At 45.2% G+C, this 17,423-nt stretch overlaps 2 protein-coding genes across 7 annotated transcripts; one reads left to right on the top strand and one right to left on the bottom strand.

The window, feature by feature from the left end:
* The first annotated feature begins 1,309 nt into the window (after positions 1-1,309).
* On the top strand, positions 1,310-5,155 carry LOC125509892 (uncharacterized). 6 transcript variants are annotated; one of them, XR_007284317.2, is made up of 6 exons: positions 1,310-1,812; positions 1,904-2,030; positions 2,559-2,729; positions 3,421-3,547; positions 4,404-4,519; positions 4,914-5,155. XR_007284317.2 is itself a non-coding variant. In XM_048674917.2 (6 exons), exons 1-5 carry the CDS (start codon positions 1,693-1,695, stop codon positions 4,460-4,462), a joined length of 555 nt encoding a protein of 184 aa, XP_048530874.1. In that variant the 5' UTR covers positions 1,317-1,692; the 3' UTR covers positions 4,463-4,509; positions 4,914-5,155. The 6 variants fall into 6 exon arrangements, 4 of the variants coding, with proteins under 4 accessions (XP_087377408.1, XP_048530875.1, XP_048530874.1 ...); XR_007284315.2 differs by having other exon boundaries at positions 1,317-1,812; positions 2,559-2,680; XM_048674917.2 differs by having other exon boundaries at positions 1,317-1,812; positions 2,559-2,680; positions 4,404-4,509.
* Positions 5,156-12,990: 7,835 nt separating this feature from the next.
* LOC147972053 (uncharacterized) lies at positions 12,991-15,585 on the bottom strand. Its single transcript, XM_087522919.1, has 5 exons — positions 15,513-15,585; positions 15,102-15,211; positions 13,851-14,786; positions 13,610-13,747; positions 12,991-13,397 (listed from the first exon to the last, which is right to left on the bottom strand). Exons 1-5 carry the CDS (start codon positions 15,583-15,585, stop codon positions 13,014-13,016), a joined length of 1,641 nt encoding a protein of 546 aa, XP_087379045.1. The 3' UTR covers positions 12,991-13,013.
* Between the last annotated feature and the right edge of the window lie 1,838 nt (positions 15,586-17,423).

Genomic DNA, 17,423 nt, shown 5'->3' with positions numbered 1-17,423 from the left:
TCGACCGGGCGGTAGCGCAGGAGATCGCGTGCCATGAGCAGCATGGCCTGTGCGTCCGTGGGGGCGCGGCGAGCGTGAAACGATGAGACGGCCGGAGTCAGTGACGGGGTGGCGGTGCGACCGTCTCGCCGCATAGAGGGGTGCAGTGAAGAGGCTTGCTGCTCGTTTGCCACCGTGCCAGTGACGGTGTTGGCGGCGGGTGACGGAGAACGACGGGGAGGTCAGCCGACAATGGCCGTCTAAGAGACACGGGTGGCGTGAGCGGCCCGGCACTCAGCGCGGGCCCGGCGAGCGTCGGCCATGAGCTTGGCGGAGTGGTGAAACGTGGATCGACGAAGAGGAAGCTTCGGCGCACCCCTAACTGGCGCACCAAATGTCGGATTTTGAGTTCCGGCAAAACCCTTGAGGTTCAAACACTGGGGTGCGCACAAAGATCTCTCCCCCTCTCTAGCTCGCACACTCTACGGTCTCACGGCCTAGCTCGACGAACCCAAAGAACATGAGACACAAGATTTATACTGGTTCGGGCCACCGTTGTGGTGTAATACCCTACTCCAGTGTGGTGTGGTGGATTGCCTCTTGGGCTGAGGATGAACAGTTACAAGGGAAGAACAGTGTCGTGAGGAGAGGTGTTCTTGTGCTTGGTGAACTTGAGTGGTTGGGTGCTATGGATTCGACCTAGGTCTCTCTTCCCTCCTATTGTGGTGGCTAGTCCTATTTATAGAGGCCCTGGTCCTCTTCCCAAATATTGAGCGGGAAGGGATCCCACAACGGCCAAATTCGAAGGGAGACAACCAGTACAAGCTATCCTGACAAAAGTGGTCTTCGCCTGCCAAGGGCTTTGGTGGTGACGCCGTCTTGGGCTCCACGGTGACCTCCGTCCTGTCGTGCTGGTGGTGATCTTGTTGCCCCGATATGGAAACCTTTGCCTGATGCCTCGGGACTCCTTATTTGCGCTTGCCCCTTTAGCACCAAAGAGAAAACGAGGACACTGCGGGTGCTGGCGCCCGCCTGGTCCCAGTCGTCATGGCTTGCGTCACAGGAACCTCGCGAGGTGCCCCTCGCCTTGATCTCTTCGCCCCTCGCGAGCCAGCCTGGTGAGGCCGCTCCTGAGGAGGTCTTGCATCGTCCGCCTCGCGAGGCTTGGCCCCTCACGAGGGTCTTCAATGTTTGTTGGTGAAGATGGGTCGTACGGGGCCGCTGGTGGAGCCATGCCATGGGCCGCAGGCAGGCAAGTCTAGGGACCCCCGTGCCCAGAACACCGACACAACCCACTCCAGCCCCCCTCTCTCATGTGCGCGTGAACCCTAGCTGACTCAGACCCCTCCCCGCCTCCGCTCCACTCCCCGATACAGATCCCTCCCCCGACGTCCCGTCCTCCCCTTCCTTCCACCGCTACCCCGTCCTCCCCTTCCTTCCCCCGCCGCTCCGTCCTCCCCTTTCTTTCGCCGCACACCTCTCCCCTCGCCCCTGCCACCCACATCTCCCCTTTCCTCCATGGCTGCAGATCCACTCAAGCTCCTCTCTCCCACCCCCGATTCATCTCCAGTCCCACCGCCGACACCCAACCCCACCCCCACCGGCGACCGTCTCCCCCAACCCCATCACCACCGCGACCTCCCTCCCTCCCTCAGGTCTGTCCGACCCATGGGCGGATGAGGCCCGAAACCCTAGCCCTTCACCCACCCACCAATGGATGGATGGGGACGGGGAGACGACGGTGCGGTGGCGGAGACGTCCATGGCGAACGCGAGCCGACAGCCGGCCATCTCCGGCAAGCCCGACCACAGCGATCGCGGAACTCTGACCATGGTGGGTGCGTAAGGCATGAATCCGTTCTCTTGTCTGTTTCTTCTTCTCCTCACTTCTGATTCCTGTGTTTGTTTGTTTGTTTTGTGTGCAGGTTGCTCCGGTGCTGCTGTTGCTCCCTCCTCTTCTCTGCGTCCTCCTCCTAGTTGCTGCTCCCTCCTCTGCTCTGCCTCCTCCTCCTAGCTGCTGCTCCCTCCTCTGCTCTGCCTACGTCCTCCAGGGTATGCGCCAATGACCGATCCCCTCTCGCGCTCGCGCGTCATCTGTTTATTGTTACGCTCGGAGTTCGATTGATCGGAACTGTTTGGTGATGGTCTGTGCGGGACCAGAATTTTGGGTAGTAGATCCTGGCGGGTCAATCGAACTTGTTGGTTTTTGTCTCTAGTTTAGATCGAATGCAGTATAAGATTGAAATTTGACAGAGTCGTGGCTCTCCTAAATTATATCTGTCCCATATACGAGTTCGGGTGAGAGATGCTTCACGAGTTCGGGTGATATGAGGTTGAGAGAGAGGTGGGAGAGGCTTGGGCTGGGATGAGTGAGAGATTGCTATTTCATCTGCTGGAGATAGATTGAGAGAGAGGGGTGCTGATTAGTGTAGTCTGTGATTGAGAGAATTCTTGCTGCTGCTATTTGTGCTTACTGATTGATTATAGAGTGATTGAGATGTTGCTATTTGTACTTGTTGATGTTATTGTTGCCATCCGATGCATATTGTTGTGATCCATAGCTTACTGCCTTGCCTGCAGGTGTCGTGCTGGCAACCGGGGTTGGAGCGCTCAGATCGAAGGTGGCCGAGCGCTGGTACTTGCTCTACAAGATGGACAAGCAGGGGGCCAACCTCACGTTCATCTACTGGTGGGAGGACAAGGTCTCAGCCATGTTGCTTTCTTCTGGCTCTGAATGGTCGGATGGTCAATGTAATAGTCCAGTCTGTAGTGTAAGGTTTTGGATTGGAAACTCAGTGTGAAGTTTGGTTCTTAGGCTTGCTTTTGCTGCCATTTTTTATTGATGAATGCATTACCTTTTTCTGATTGATCCAAAATGTCATCTTATCTCTAGCACAGTGGGAGTTAAAATGTTTGTTCAGACAATAGAGTTTATGCTATGATAATCACTGTACTGTTTGTAGTATGGAATTTGCATTCTGTAATGGGACTGAAGTTTACCTCTTTGGCTTGCTTTTGTTGTGCCCTAGAGATGAATACAGCGGCCCTAGAATAATAACAGCCTCTTTATTAGCAGGGGCAACGCTAGAAGGATATGATGTGGTTGTATCAGTTTCAGCATGATGATTCTCATCAACTTGCACCTGATCATAGTCCAGTAAATGCATGACAATGTTTTGTTTGCAGTTTGTTAGTGTGCATAGCGTGTTCTGCACAATCTGAAAGTAATTTTAATCCAGCAGTAGGTGTTCTGCAGTTGGTTATTCATGGTAGTAAATTCAGTAGACAACTAGCTAAGCTCATGGCCTCATGGGTTGAGCTGGAATGGGCATCATGGGGCATTAGTCAATTGTGCAACCTGAGAATTTTTACTGTTAATGTTGCATTGGCATTTACTAATTCAATTTGTTTTCTTTCTTTTGGCTGAATAAACTCTTTGCAGATAACTTTTGTGGGGGACCGGACGGTGGTGGAGATGTACAAGTTCCTCAAGAAGCACGCTGCCATCCCTTTCAACTCTGCTGCAGCTGCGGCCGGCTGTGCTTCTGCCTCGGCTACAAACTGCCTAGGTGAGCTTTATCCCTCTGTGGCGCCTCTGGTGGCGTTGGACTTGTGATTGTGGTGTTGATTGTGTTTGGGCAAGTTGGGGCACGAACCAAACAACCCCGTTGTGCTCTGACTAGTGGCATGATTTACGCACTATGGAAATTTTAGGTTTAGGGAAATATGTACTGTTGCTCAAATCTACTATTTGATCTGCCTGCACATCTCCTGCTTCGGCGTAGAATTGATGGGTTCTTCCTGGATTCTGGAAACCTACAAAAAATTGAATTTTCTAGGGGCGATCTCAGCCTACTCGCCACAATTTTTGCCTGTCCGATTGGCTCCGGCATTAAAAACTGGGCCGAGATTTTAGTTTGCTGTCATCATTGAGTCTTAGATCCCCATGCCCATTTATATGCTCTCTATGGTGAATTACTTCTATGTTGTGTGTCAAAACTTGAAGTAGATTTGAAGTCTGCATAGATTTGAAGTAGATCAGGTCATTTTTTTTGAACTATGCATAGATTTGTAACAATGAGCATAGCTGGTTATAGGTTGCTGTGATGATGATTAAATATTAAGTGATCATGCATGTCAGTATACCAGATACCATTGTTTTCACTGTTTTATCAACATGCCTTTGCTGAATCTTCGATTTATATGTGTAAACTATACATTGTCAGCTACTGAGTAGTTTTTAGTTATTGAACGAACTCATACTGGTTAGTGTTGGCCATATGCAAGTAAACTAGATACCCACAAGACTTAACTATTTCCCAAAGCTATAGTGATACATTATGTACTACATTGCTAATGCTTATCCGAGTTTGTTGTTTTTATGTTCATGGTAACTAAATGTTGACATATTAGCTAATTGTGTAGCTAAACATGACCCATGTACAATGGATACAACATGCGCATCCTCCTCAATCCCTAGCTAGTGCACGATTGCCGAAGTGCAGTTCATGGAGCATTTGGACCTCTTAATGTAATAGCTGGTATGCTTGATGCGTGTATGTCCATCTCTTTACTGTTTTACTAGAACCATAAATCCTGATGCATGATGATCATGGTCTGGTTTGTTAGATCTATTCTACTGGTGCTCAAAATTTGACATGTCTGGATTCTGAAACTCGTTCTTACATTTCTTTTCATTCTATGATCAATTTAGAGAGTTGCACATGTCAGTATATTATATACCAAAAAATCCTAGCTAGTGAGAACATTTTAGTCACTCCATGAACGCATACTGGTTAGTGTTAGTCATACTATTTATGTACATGGCATTTGCTGTCAATTCTTGATTATAGGTTATTGGATCCCTCATTGGCTACTGTTTGATGTTCTGTACCTACTCTTATTCTTATATGTTCATTCTTATTTTTTGCACAGGTGAAGTGCGAATCCATGTCCGAAGCTGTGAAGCATATCAGCAAAGAGTAGCATATTATGTGTTGTGATTGTAGGCAGTAGTAGGCATATCTTGGTTGTAATATACTGCAACGATTGTAATAGATTAATGTAGTATTGTTTTGGATCAATTTCATTTGCTCTCTGGTTTGTTTGAAAAATGATTGTGTATGTGATTTGAATACTCGTGAAATGGAAACCTGACAAGTGGGTTCAAGTTATAATGGTTGTTTGACAAATTTCGAAATTTCTAATGTGTGGGACCAATTTTGAGCTAAGCATGACAAGTGAGACCTGCTGCAAAATAAAATGGCTGAAAAAAAGAAAATCAGTAGACTATAAAAGGCTGCATTCTAGAATATAAAATGCCAAATTGTTGGGCCAGGCCCATGTAGCTAGCAAAAATCAACAGAAAAAATATATATTAAAAAGCCTGAATTAATGGGCTCAGCCCATATAGACACCCAATTGGACCGGGCTGATTCTTATCCACGTCAGCTTGCCACACTGGATCCTACGTGGCCCGAGTAGGCTGACAGTGACCAAAAATTTGGTCATGGAACCAACGACCTTTTACATATCACAAAGAAGGTCGTTAATTTCACTTTACGACCACCAGCTTTTGACCATCTATTTTCGGTCACAAAAAGGTCGCAAATGAAAAACAATGACCTTTCAGCGACCAATAATGATGGTCGCAAGTTGACATATTTCTTGTAGTGCTAGTACTCAAATCATATTTTTAGAACAAATAGTATGCATCAAACACGGAGAAAGATATGGCTTAATGTTTCGCCTCCCAACTTATTTATCATAGAGATAATTGTCAACAATAATAATTCATGATCAAATATATTTGAATGGATATATATGTCTATATTTTTCCCCACCACATGATGCTTGCCAACTAAAGAATAGGTTGAAATAATAAATTGACTCAACAAAATAAAATTAACAGAAAAAGAAAAAGATAAGCCGTTCGCATAGGGAAGCATGGATTTGAAGAGGTGCGAAAGCTCGTTGCTTAAAATAGTGATGAATACATTTTGAATGGTGTGCTTTTCCTGTTAACGTCACGACTAAGCATTTCAATATCTTTCATGCTAAACACATTATTGATGGTTCCCATCCGGAAATGAAAAGCTTGCTCCCCCTCATCCATACAAACACAAGTCATGGCTAGACGAATTTACGTGTGACCTCCAGGCAATCAAGTTTTCAGTGGGAGTTTATGTTATTATATCTTTCTTTATTTTCTTATTTAAGGGATTGGCCATCCAAATTACCAGCCTTCCTCATGCAAGGACAAGTGAATAAACACCCATTATGAGAATAACCCACTTAGCATGGATGATATTGACAGCCTCGTCGCTCCATGAGTGGTACGAGCACACAAAACAAATGATTATTTGAAGATTTTAGAGATGGCACATGCAAATTTACTTGGAACGATAAGGTAATACCGCATGTAGGTAGATATGATGGACACTCATGGAAGAAACATGGCTCAAGGATTTTGGATGCACAAGTAGTATTCCCGCTTAGTACATAAATTTTGGCGAGCAAAAGATTCTAAACAAGCACCACATGTTGGAGGATCAATAACAATATAACTTGTAAATATACCCAACCATAACTCATTACATTATATTTGCATCTTTAACTAATTTGCCAGAGAAGGCCTTATATGAGATCCCTTCGGTATAGAGGCTTGCGGCAACGACGTGGAAGTTCTAGGTTCCTTTTTGGTGTATTTGGTATTTATAAGAATTTTTGGCGTTGGTTTCACGTATGGGGGTCCACGAGGAAGCGACAAGCTCAGGGGATGCGCCCTATGGGGTGCGCCCCCCAGGCTTGTCGTGCCCTTGTGGCTCTTATGGCCCTTCCTGGAAGCTTTGGGGCTCTTTTTCTGGCCATCAAAAAATCACAGTAAATTTTCAGCCCATTCAGTTTCTGCACAAAAACAACACCACGGTAGTTCTGCTGAAAACAGCGTCTTCGGGTTAGTTACATTCAAATCATATCAAAACCATATAAAATTGTTGTAAAATGGCATAAATACTTCATAAATTGTAAATACGTTGGAGATGTATCAGGGATCACCCTACTAGAGGCCTCGACGGTGATGAATTTTTTGACGTGGGCTGCCATTTAGAAGGAAAGACGAGGAGGAAGTGGAGAGTAACAGAGCTATCCAGTCTCTAACCCAACTATTGCAAGAGTTATAGTATGTACTCCCAGGACACATTGTCGAAAGCTTTGGCAATGTCAAGTTTCAGAAGTAGAGTCGGAGTTTTGCTTCTATGGAGTGCTTTGACGCAGTTTTGGACGTAAGGGAAGCTATTGTGAATGCATTGTCCATCGAAAATCCGATTGCGCTGGTGATATTAAGGTGTGTATCATCGTGACCAGCTTCATCGAGAGGACCTTGGAGAACAGCTTGGCAATGGAGTGAATCAGACTAATTGGCCTAAAATCTCTAATGGCTAACGCCCAACTATAGCAGTGTTAAGAGCTGCAAAATTTCCATCCGCCAAGTGGTAGAATCGGTGGAAAGTCACATACATTGACTGGGGTGTTTTCTCTAGGGTGAATGAAGATGATACAATTGATACTTTCATGACCATGCAAAAGTATAGGCTAGAAACATAGTCTTCTTTAGCTTCTCGGGGTATGTACTATGTAATTTCTTCTATGCAAAACCAAGACTTAATTGAGTATTTTAGTATGATTGTAAGACCATATTGATCTATTTTTATTTGGTATTGGTAATTACTTAGAACGTTCGCATGTCATGTTTGTTGTCAAAAAATTGAGGACCACCCTGGTTTCAAATCCTAGATCCGCCACCACCCCGTTGTGCTACTCTATAGTAGGGAATGACACATCAGGCTGGTGACTATTGGATGGCACTCTCAGGTCTCGCTCTAGCATGGGAGGTTTCTCCAAGTTCATAGTCTTAAGTGATGCTCCGCTTCTAGCGAGATTGAGGGCGGGGTGACCAGCATAGGGGAAGACTGGCGATGCGGCGCTGGAGCACATCAGGAGGATGACGAGGTGACTCGGGGGTTGGGGCCGAGGCTGGCAGGTGATACAGCTGGTCTAGACGACGACATAATACTACTAGAGAATGCTAAGCGACGTTCACTGATTTTCCATCAGGATGGCCACCTCACCATGGAGCGTAACAATCATGCCCCGCCTCCGGTCCTCAAGCACTTTGGTAAAGTCCTTCCTAGGTGGGGTAGATGTAGTTGTGTCTACGCCCATCGTCCACAATGTTGCGGTGATTACAATGCAATTTCAAGAGGTCAGTCTGCAGATGATGATTGACTTGCTCCACGAATGGGGGATGGAGGGCAGGGGATGGAAATTCCAATAGATCTCAGCGTCGTAATTTGTTTTTTTGCTTCTAAGGAGAGTTTGTAGATGATATCAACTTGCACCAGCTTTATCCTGCCACTGAACCAACTTATGATTTCTGTTAAGGAAGCAATATATGTTGGCAAGACCTTTGGCTCCCTGGTCGATTTGTGGGTTCTATTGGATGAAGCGTTGTCTGTTATGCACAATTCTCCCTCTCTAATGGCCTTTGCTGAATGGATGGGAAAGCCAATTGATGTTGTTAAAGTTTCTCTGTCTCGTGTTGGACCGGTGCATATGCAGATTTTGTGCTTTGATCCATCTCGTGTCTGTGGTTTCATGAAGATTTTCCCGGGCAGTTCGGCCTATCGTATCTTCGTTCAGGTGGAGGGGTAGCCTGTGGTTAAAAACCCTATCCCCCACCTCCACCCCTCCGCCATCTCGAGATGACAACAACAATAACGACACCATAAATAGAGACAATTCTGGTCCTCCTTTCACCCAGCAAGAGTGGGACACCCTTGGGGCAAACCTACAGGAACTTTACCTCAATCGAGCGCTTAGTGGTGGGGCCGGGGTGCTGCCAAGTATCGTACTGAGTTGCTGACGGATCCGAGGGTGGAGGACAATTCGATGAAGGAGGCTCACCCTAGCCCGTTTTTTGCGGTGTGCTTCAACCTCCGGACCCATTCAACGGCTCCTTTCTCTCTGGTATCGAAGACTGTCCTAAGCAACCTGCAAATGATGCTGAGATTTTTGGTCCTGTCTCGAAGAGCAAGTTAGCAGTTAGAAAGTTCTCCTCCCGCAACCATAGATTTCTGGCCCTGAGCAATTCATATGTTAGAAAGTTCTCGAGGAGCAAGTCCGTTGTCAAAAATGCTATAACTTCCTAACTTTCTGAAGTAATACCAAAAGAATTGGTTAGCAGGTAAGACATAGATTACCTAAAAATAGTTCCCCATGAACTCAAAAAAGATTCCCCAAAAATGAATCCATGTGTATACACAATATCAACATTTAATTTTTATTACAACTTAGTGCTAATGAACTACAAGAATGATATAACTTCCTAACATTATATCTATATCTATACCTACTAATAAAGTAAGGTGCATTTCTTTGATCTTTTCATCCATTCACCATTGGTTTTTTCCTATCCTAGGTGGTACTAAATTTTTGTGCGTTCGTCTGCCTTTTTTAGACAAACTCATGAAGTTTTATTGAACCGTCACAATGTTTACATGGACGGAAGAAAGGTCACCAGGGTGGCCTAACCAAACATGATGGACAAGCGCCAGTTGTAAAGCGTGCTTCGCTAGACTATGAGCCTCGAAGTTCGAGCTCCTAAATTCATGAATGAAATTACAACTAATAAAAGTGCTAGAATACTCTATGATTTCATGTATGATTGCACCATAACTTGCTCCAGTCTTCTGCTTGATATCCTCGATCACCACTTCGCATCTGAAGCCACATGGATGGAGTTTAAATTCAGGTCCTCTACTAGTACCATCGATTCTCGACCAGCAAGTGGTTCTAATGTAGTAGGTCGGGTATACCCCTAACAACAATTGTCGACGCATATAGGAACATGCCATTTTTGTCTCTGCATATCACAGCGGCTGAGCCAACTCTTGATGTACCCAACACTACTGCATCAATGTTTACCTTTGCCCATTCTCCCGGTAGCCGAAGCCAATGTGTTGGTCTTTCTGCTCTTGCATGCACCCTCGCTTCAACCAGTTTCTTCGGAATTTGGAGATCGTTCAGCTGCGACTGAATGAACATATGGTTGACAAGGGACTCTGGAAAATATCATTGTAAACAACCTTTCTCCTTGCACTCCATATCGCCCAAAGGTTGATCACCATGTGTACAAATAAATCATGTGGCAGTACTTTTTTCAACGTGAATACCCAGTCCCTTGCATTGTAGTTGTCGTGCTGAATCATTTGATCAACAAGGTCTTCATCTGAAAGAGACCATGTGCTTCGGGCCATGTAACAATTGATAAGAGCATGCCTCCACTAGTCCCTGGCACCACACAACATGCACATAGGTGATGTTGCCATATTACTGTGCTTGAGGAGGTCTACCGTTGGGATAGAGCTCCGGGCTAGAAGCCACAGAAACAATTTCACCTTCGACGGTACCTCAGTTTTCCATAATGCAATACATGCATTGCCCTCTTGGTCAGCTCCGGACGGTCCATCGTTCTCCTCGATTCAGTTCTCTCTTGTGATCTTGGTTTGCATGATCATTCTGTATGCTGACTTGACAGAAAAAGTTCCCCGCTTCTCTCCACTCCATGCCCAAAAATCAGTAACATTCCTTGTGCACAGTGGTATTGACAAAATGGCTTCAGCGCCAGTGGGTAAAAATATCGATCACACAAACTGTTCATCCCATGTTGCTGTTACTGAGTTGATTAGTATCGATACACGCATCAACCTATTGGTAATCAGCGAAGAGGTAAGCTTCATCATGTCCGGCCTAGGTAGCCGGTTATGATTTTGTGCGTCCGTCTGCTAGAAAAGAAAAAATTTCTTCGTAATTTTGTATGGGGGGCTGCGCGCGTTCTGCCCCAACAAAGAATGCCCACTTATTTATCTGCGCACACAGCTGGAAAACTGTATTTGCCGCCTGACACGGCAAATACTGAGCTTCGCAAAGGGCGCCCAAGACTGGGCTGGGCCATTTTTGTTTTTTACTGTGTTCTATTTCTACCTTTTCTCTTTCTTTTCCTTTCTTTCTCTCTCCTGTTTATTTTTTATTTTTTCTACTTTCATGTTTATTTTTAATTTTCCGTTTTTTCATTATTTAAAATTTTTTTCAAAAATGTTCATAATTTTATTTTTTGTTCAATTTTTTGAAAAATGTTTAGAATTCTAAAATTGTGTTCAGGATTTGAAAAATTTTCAGGACTTTAAATTTTTGTTCTCATTCTAAAATTTATTTAAAACCCCAAAAAATGTTTGTATTTTCCAAAAAATCGAGCTTTTCACAAGTACATGCATTTAAAAAATGTTCAAAATTCCAATATATTCATGTCTTGCAAATTCAAAATAATGTTCGCGTTTAAAATGCACATTTTGTAAAATTGCTCTGAATGTTCAAACCATGTTTCTGCTTTAAGAAATTGTCTACAAATTCAAAAACAAAAATCATGTTTTTAATAAAAGGTTCATATTTTTAAGAAATGTTTTTTAATTTCAAAAATGATCCCATTTCAATTCTTTCATGTTAAAATGTATGGAATTTTAAAAAATTGCTCATAATATTTAAAAAAAATCATGTTTTCAAGAATATTTGGCAATTCATAGAAAGTTCAAAAAAATGAAAAAAAATTGTTTCGAATATGATGCTGCAGTATGTTCTTAAATATCGGCGCTGGCCATTTGTTAGCATTACGCGTTGGTTCCAGTGGCTAGCAGCACGTGGTAGGTCCTTTGAGGTCGTGAGTTTGATTATTTAACGCGTCATTGTTTTGGATTTTTACTTGCGCCTTAGGAGCCTTCCAGTGGGCTGGCCTAGACGCGAACCATTGTGCGTTGCACACGCTATTTGATGGAACTAGTGTCATATAGTTGCTCCCACGCAGCTGGCCCCGGAAAAAGTAAAAATATATGTATAGAGTTTGTTCCGTCCATTCCGCATGTAGGTCACAAATTTTTTTGTTTGACCCCGGGTGGGCCGAATTGGCCCTACCACACATTTCTTTTTCCGTCGGATCATATTGTGCCGATGGACAAAACCAACTCAACTAGCTTGCAATTACGATAGGAGTAATCCCACCTTGGAGCTTTATACTAAATCACACCGGTTTTTATATATCCCTAGGTTGTATGGAAATAAGATGATTGACTGAAAGTAAGGATGTTGTCTCGAGAATCATGAGCAAAACAAGGGACTCCATAAATTATTGCCGGTGGTAGTATGCATGTGCTGATAAAAGAGAATATGTTGGTTGGCTATAATTGAAAGAAATTGTGGGCACATGCCAATAAAAAGTGAATATGATGGTATAAGGGAGGGATTGACGATCCAATTGTATCCAAAGGGAGTAAATTGACGATCCAATTTGTATTTCCATCCAAAGGGAGTATATATATAGTTAGAGTCATCATGACATATATTTCCATCCAAAGGAAGTATAGTTAGATTCATCATGACATAGTATACATGTTTCGCTAGTTAATTGACGATCCAATTTATATTTCCATCCAAAGGGAGTAAATACAGTACTAGGTGAGTATAGTTAGATTCATCATGACATATATTTTACTTATCTTGTATTGTAGATGTTGATACAATTTTCTACAAAACTGATCAATCATAGAAAAGTTTCATTAAGAAAAACGCCTTATATTACTCTTTGACGGAGGGAGCGTGCATTATTTCTAAAAAAATACTGTATGGTACGCGCATCATTTAAATGTTGTGTAACCATTATTTTTGTTTAACTCCATAATGCCGCATCACAGCTTTTATACCCGACTATAATCATTACTCAACTACAACAATACAGATACAGCCAAATAAAGACTGGTGCATTTAAAGTACAAAGTCTAATCAGCCGGCAGTTAGTAACTCAATGGAACAGAAAACAAATATGCAAATACCACTTATACTTGCGAGTGTAGAATTACATGGTGCGAGGAAAAAGAAATTACAATGCCAAGAACATGCACCTGGCTTAAAAGATCACTTATTCCTGTCCTAAATTTCAAGAGTATTGCACCGGCTGCAAGGCTTCACAACTTCTAACTCCACACTACAGGGAACTTTCCCCAAAATGTATCTTTCCACGGCCAAGAGCGCTTTGCGGGCTTCCTTCCTCATATGCTTGCTCATCGGGAGGCATCTACCATTTTCACTATCAGAGCACGAAATTTCAGGGTTCGAAGAGGTGTTCAGTGTAAGGTACTCAAGCGACTTCGCATTCTCAAGCATATGGCATGTTAACTCAACCATGCTCTTTGCTGAACAAAAGCCAATGATAAACACATCCTTTATGTTCCTATGCACGTGTCCTGGCATCTGCCTTAGATCATGCGAAGATTCTGCTAAAACCGATTCTTGCCTCACGCGATCCGCATCTACCTGCATTGCATAGATGTTAATGTCAATCATAACGGTTAAAAGACGAAGCATATACTCAAACTAATGCATGGATCCACCAGGCATATAAAAATAAATGTATACTGCTATTTTAAGGTTGAGTGTAGAATATTTATTAAAAATAGATGTTAGTAAAACATTACATAGTTTTACTAGGGGTGTATGTACAGTTTTACTACAATTTGTAGACTTACGGATAAAATGAAAGTCTCCAAGGAAGGACACGCATCGAGAAAAGAAACCAGAGACAAATAATCATAGTCTGGGTTAAAAGCCCCAATACATAGGCATTGGAGGTGGAGGAATTTGCCAGGCACCACCAGTGTATCCCTCTGCATAATAAAATGCTTCAAATTAATTGTTATAACGAAATGCAAGTTGCTACTGATTGTTGTGTAATTCTAGTGTCTAAAAATGCAAACTATAAGAATATACCGCACAATACGAAGATATTTGGAGATCTTCAAGATGTGGCACCATGCGCAGAAGATCGGCCCAAGGATAAGGAACAACATCTTGACGACCTAATAAAGCATCAATGTATAGGTTCTGCAATGAATCACCAAGTGATAGCGGTATTAGGGTACCACCATAATGAAAAATGTATAGATTAGGGGCTTTGCTCTTTATCACTTCCAGATTTCCACAATCCATGACAACCAGGTGGTTAAGCTGCTGCAACAGGCTAGGTATCTCCAAGAAAGATAATTCATTGCAGGACCTGAGTACCAGTTTCTCCAAAGCAATTGAACTGGAAAAAAGGCACCTTAACTCATCTTCTGTAATACTCACACGAAACAATTCGAGTCTAGTCAGGCTTCTTAAGTGGCCAAGTCCTGTTGTGGGGCGGAGGGCACAATTGTAGAGATGAAGCTGCTGGATCGACTTGCCACTCCCATCTAAAAGTGAGAATGGAAAGTTGTACACATTTGTATGGGATTTTTTTCGACAAAAAGCCGCCTCAGATATCTTTCGACAAATAGTTGCATGAGATTTTTTTCGACAAAGAGCTACATAAGTTGATAAAAGCTTCAGGTCAAGTTCTTCAATCCCTGGTTTGACAGCAATGTGAAGCCATCGATCGAGATCGCAAGAGTTGTTGAAAAAGGGGAAACCACATATTTCAAGCTTGAGTGCCTTAACGCCAATGCCTGAGTGGTTTTTGAGAATGTGGTCGGTTTTCCTTGCAAGATCCATCACTATTTCACATCGACATGACAATCCATCCACCCCGTCATGCAAACCCAGTGTTTTCCTAGTTAAGCTGAGATTGGGAAAATGTCTCCAGTAACTTTTAAATGTATGAGACACGCAGGCAACACGTGCAGCATCTCGCAGAGGAAGCAGAGAATATATATGATGCCATATATCCTGCATGAACATGCATTGGAGAAAAAATCATCTTAAGAATTGTATATAGGCGAATAGTTGCTTCAGTTTTGAATAGGAAAAAAAGGACCAGATGAAGTAACACTAAAAAAATCTGATCTGAACATTCAAATGTGCAAAGACCATGTAAAAGTATTCAACAACTTTAGCAGCTACAGCAAATTAAAAGTACATGACACGAACACAGATTGCGCAGCTAGAATTGATCCACCAATTTGCGCAGCTAGAACAGACACAACGATATTTTACTTGCAATACAAGTAGTATGTTGCAAATTATCAGCATTTAATGACGAACCTCTGGAAGGGGTGGTCCTGAATATCTCGATTTTTTAACACTCCCAGAATTGTCATCATGTAGGCAGGGTGAGACCTTTCTTTTGGCTACGGATGAAGTCACCAATCCATCTGCAATACACGATGCATCATTTTTAGAATAAGGGAGATGCCAATGGAAGAGAACAAGTATACCGTTTTATCTTGGGAAAACAGCCGACACAATAGAGTGCTCCCGCGCAAAAACAAAAGAAAAACATATACAGATCGACCGCAAACATGCTCTCTTGGTAAGAGATTGAACAGATTACAGATTATCGCAAAAAAGAAGAAAAAAACAACTTGGTTGCATATAGATGCCATCAGGACATGCACACAAGACATGGCAGAGTCGAATAGGCCGAGCTAGGGAGCTGAGTGGCGGGCAACTTACTACGCCTTTGAGTTGGCCGGCGACGCCAATCCGGCTGCATAGACATGAGCCGATTGAGTGCCAGCAACCCCATGGTGTGACGACGAACCGATTCTTTCTCTTCCCTCCCTCCCTCTCTCTCTCTCTTCCGATCGGCTGCTCTATTTATTTTCAAGGGGCAGCCTAACGAAACACGACACGGGAGGAAGCCGGACTCTGAGGCCTTGTTTGGACGTGAGGGTGGATATTTCAAGGGAAAAGATGACCAGGGTGGAATATTCTTGGTCAAATTAAAATCCCGGGGAAAATTCAGATGACCCTTTGGGCAGATGCACGCACGAGAATGAAAAGAGAGTAACGCTCACTCTCTGACCCCCGCGTCGCCCGCATCTGGCGACACGGGGGAAACCTCGACCGCCGGCGGAAGCCCCGCCCTCCACCACCTCCGCTGCTTCGCCGCTGCCGGAGGGCCGGCCGGGGAACCCGCGCCGCGCCTGGGGATGGCGGCGGCGGGGCGGTTTTTGGTCTCCCTGGCGCCGGAGGCCCCTTCCCCGCCGCCCCAGATCCGATCTGGCGCACGGCGGCCTTCCCTCCTCCAACAACTGCCCTCTCCCTTGCCTGTCCGGCGCGGCGGCGCGGCATGCCCTTGGTGCTCCTCCCCGCCCACCCTTGCCTCCTCCATCGGCGCAGCCCTTCTTCTTCGCGCTGCTGTTCATGGGGGGCGTGCGCAAGGCCCTTGGGTGGAGGTGGCCGGGCTAGCCGAGGCTTGGCCCTGCCCCGTGCAGGCCACTCTCCGTCACTGACGGCGTCTCCTCCGAGCTGCGGCGCCGACATCTGCAGGTGTGAGGTCACGGGTGTCTTCATTGGCAGCGGTAGAAGCTTCGCGGTGGATTCTTGTCGGCTTCGCTCCGGTCCCGACGGTCACGGACCTGCGTTCTCCGGTGTCCATGGCATGCCGGCGTCCTACCGGCGCGATTTTGGCCCCGGTGCTTGGGTTGCTGCGTCCTTTTCAGCTTCTCTGGCTCGCCGGTGTTCTGGCTACTCCGTCCTCGGCAGCTCGGAAGTGCGCTCCCCTTCCGGTTCCTGGCTTGCCGACGGCGCCGGTCGTCACCCCTACCCATCCGCGTCGGCTCTCTACCTTGCTGCCTTCCTGACCCCATCCTCCTACACGCCATGTCGGCTCCAAAGCTCGTGTTTTTTCGGCGGCAGATGCAGCCCCACCCCTTCCCCCGTAATGAGGTGGCGATTGATCGGCGGGCGGGCTTCCTCATCTTCAGTTCGTCATCTGGTGGCTATGGGATTGCACGGACACAGGCTTGGCGAAATCCATACTCGGCTTGCCGATGCTGGCAGCGGCGACACTCGTGGGTGTCGTTTTCCTTGTTGGAGGCGCTGTCATGGCCTCTCAACGTGCCCCTCTTCGAGCTTCGGGGGAAACTCTAGGTCCGATTTGTCGGATCGGATGGCGACGGCCTCACAATGCCGTTTCCCTTCTTGAAGGCGTCATCTTGTTTGCTCGCGGTGTCCCCGGTGTTGGCTCTGAAGATGTTCGATGTTGTGCTCATCCGATCTGCCTCTCAAGTTTTAGGCTTGGTGGGTTTTGTTGTGTCTTTTCCCTGTTCGGGCTGAGCATCCCTCTCCCTGCTCTCGGTTCGTTGTACCCTCTATTGTACTCATTTTCTCTTCTTCTATCAATGAAAAGATACGCAAGCTTTGCGTATTCATGAAAAAAAATCCTTTGGGCAGATGGGAAAAGTACTGCTTCCCGCTTGGCTACTGGACGCAGCCTTCTGTAGTTCTGTTGCGCTGGAGCACCCGGATCCAGCTGCGCCCATGCAGCTCTACACGCATCAGGGCATCTCCAGCCGCGCCCCCAGGAAGGCCTCCCCAGGCGTTTTTCTTGCGCCGGCGCCGAAAAATCGGCCCAGTCGC

Source organism: Triticum urartu, chromosome 5A, assembly GCF_056163025.1.
Source record: "Triticum urartu cultivar PI428250 chromosome 5A, HENAU_Tu73, whole genome shotgun sequence".
NCBI classification, from domain to species: Eukaryota; Viridiplantae; Streptophyta; class Magnoliopsida; order Poales; family Poaceae; genus Triticum; species Triticum urartu.
This window is presented reverse-complemented; position numbering and strand designations above follow the sequence as displayed.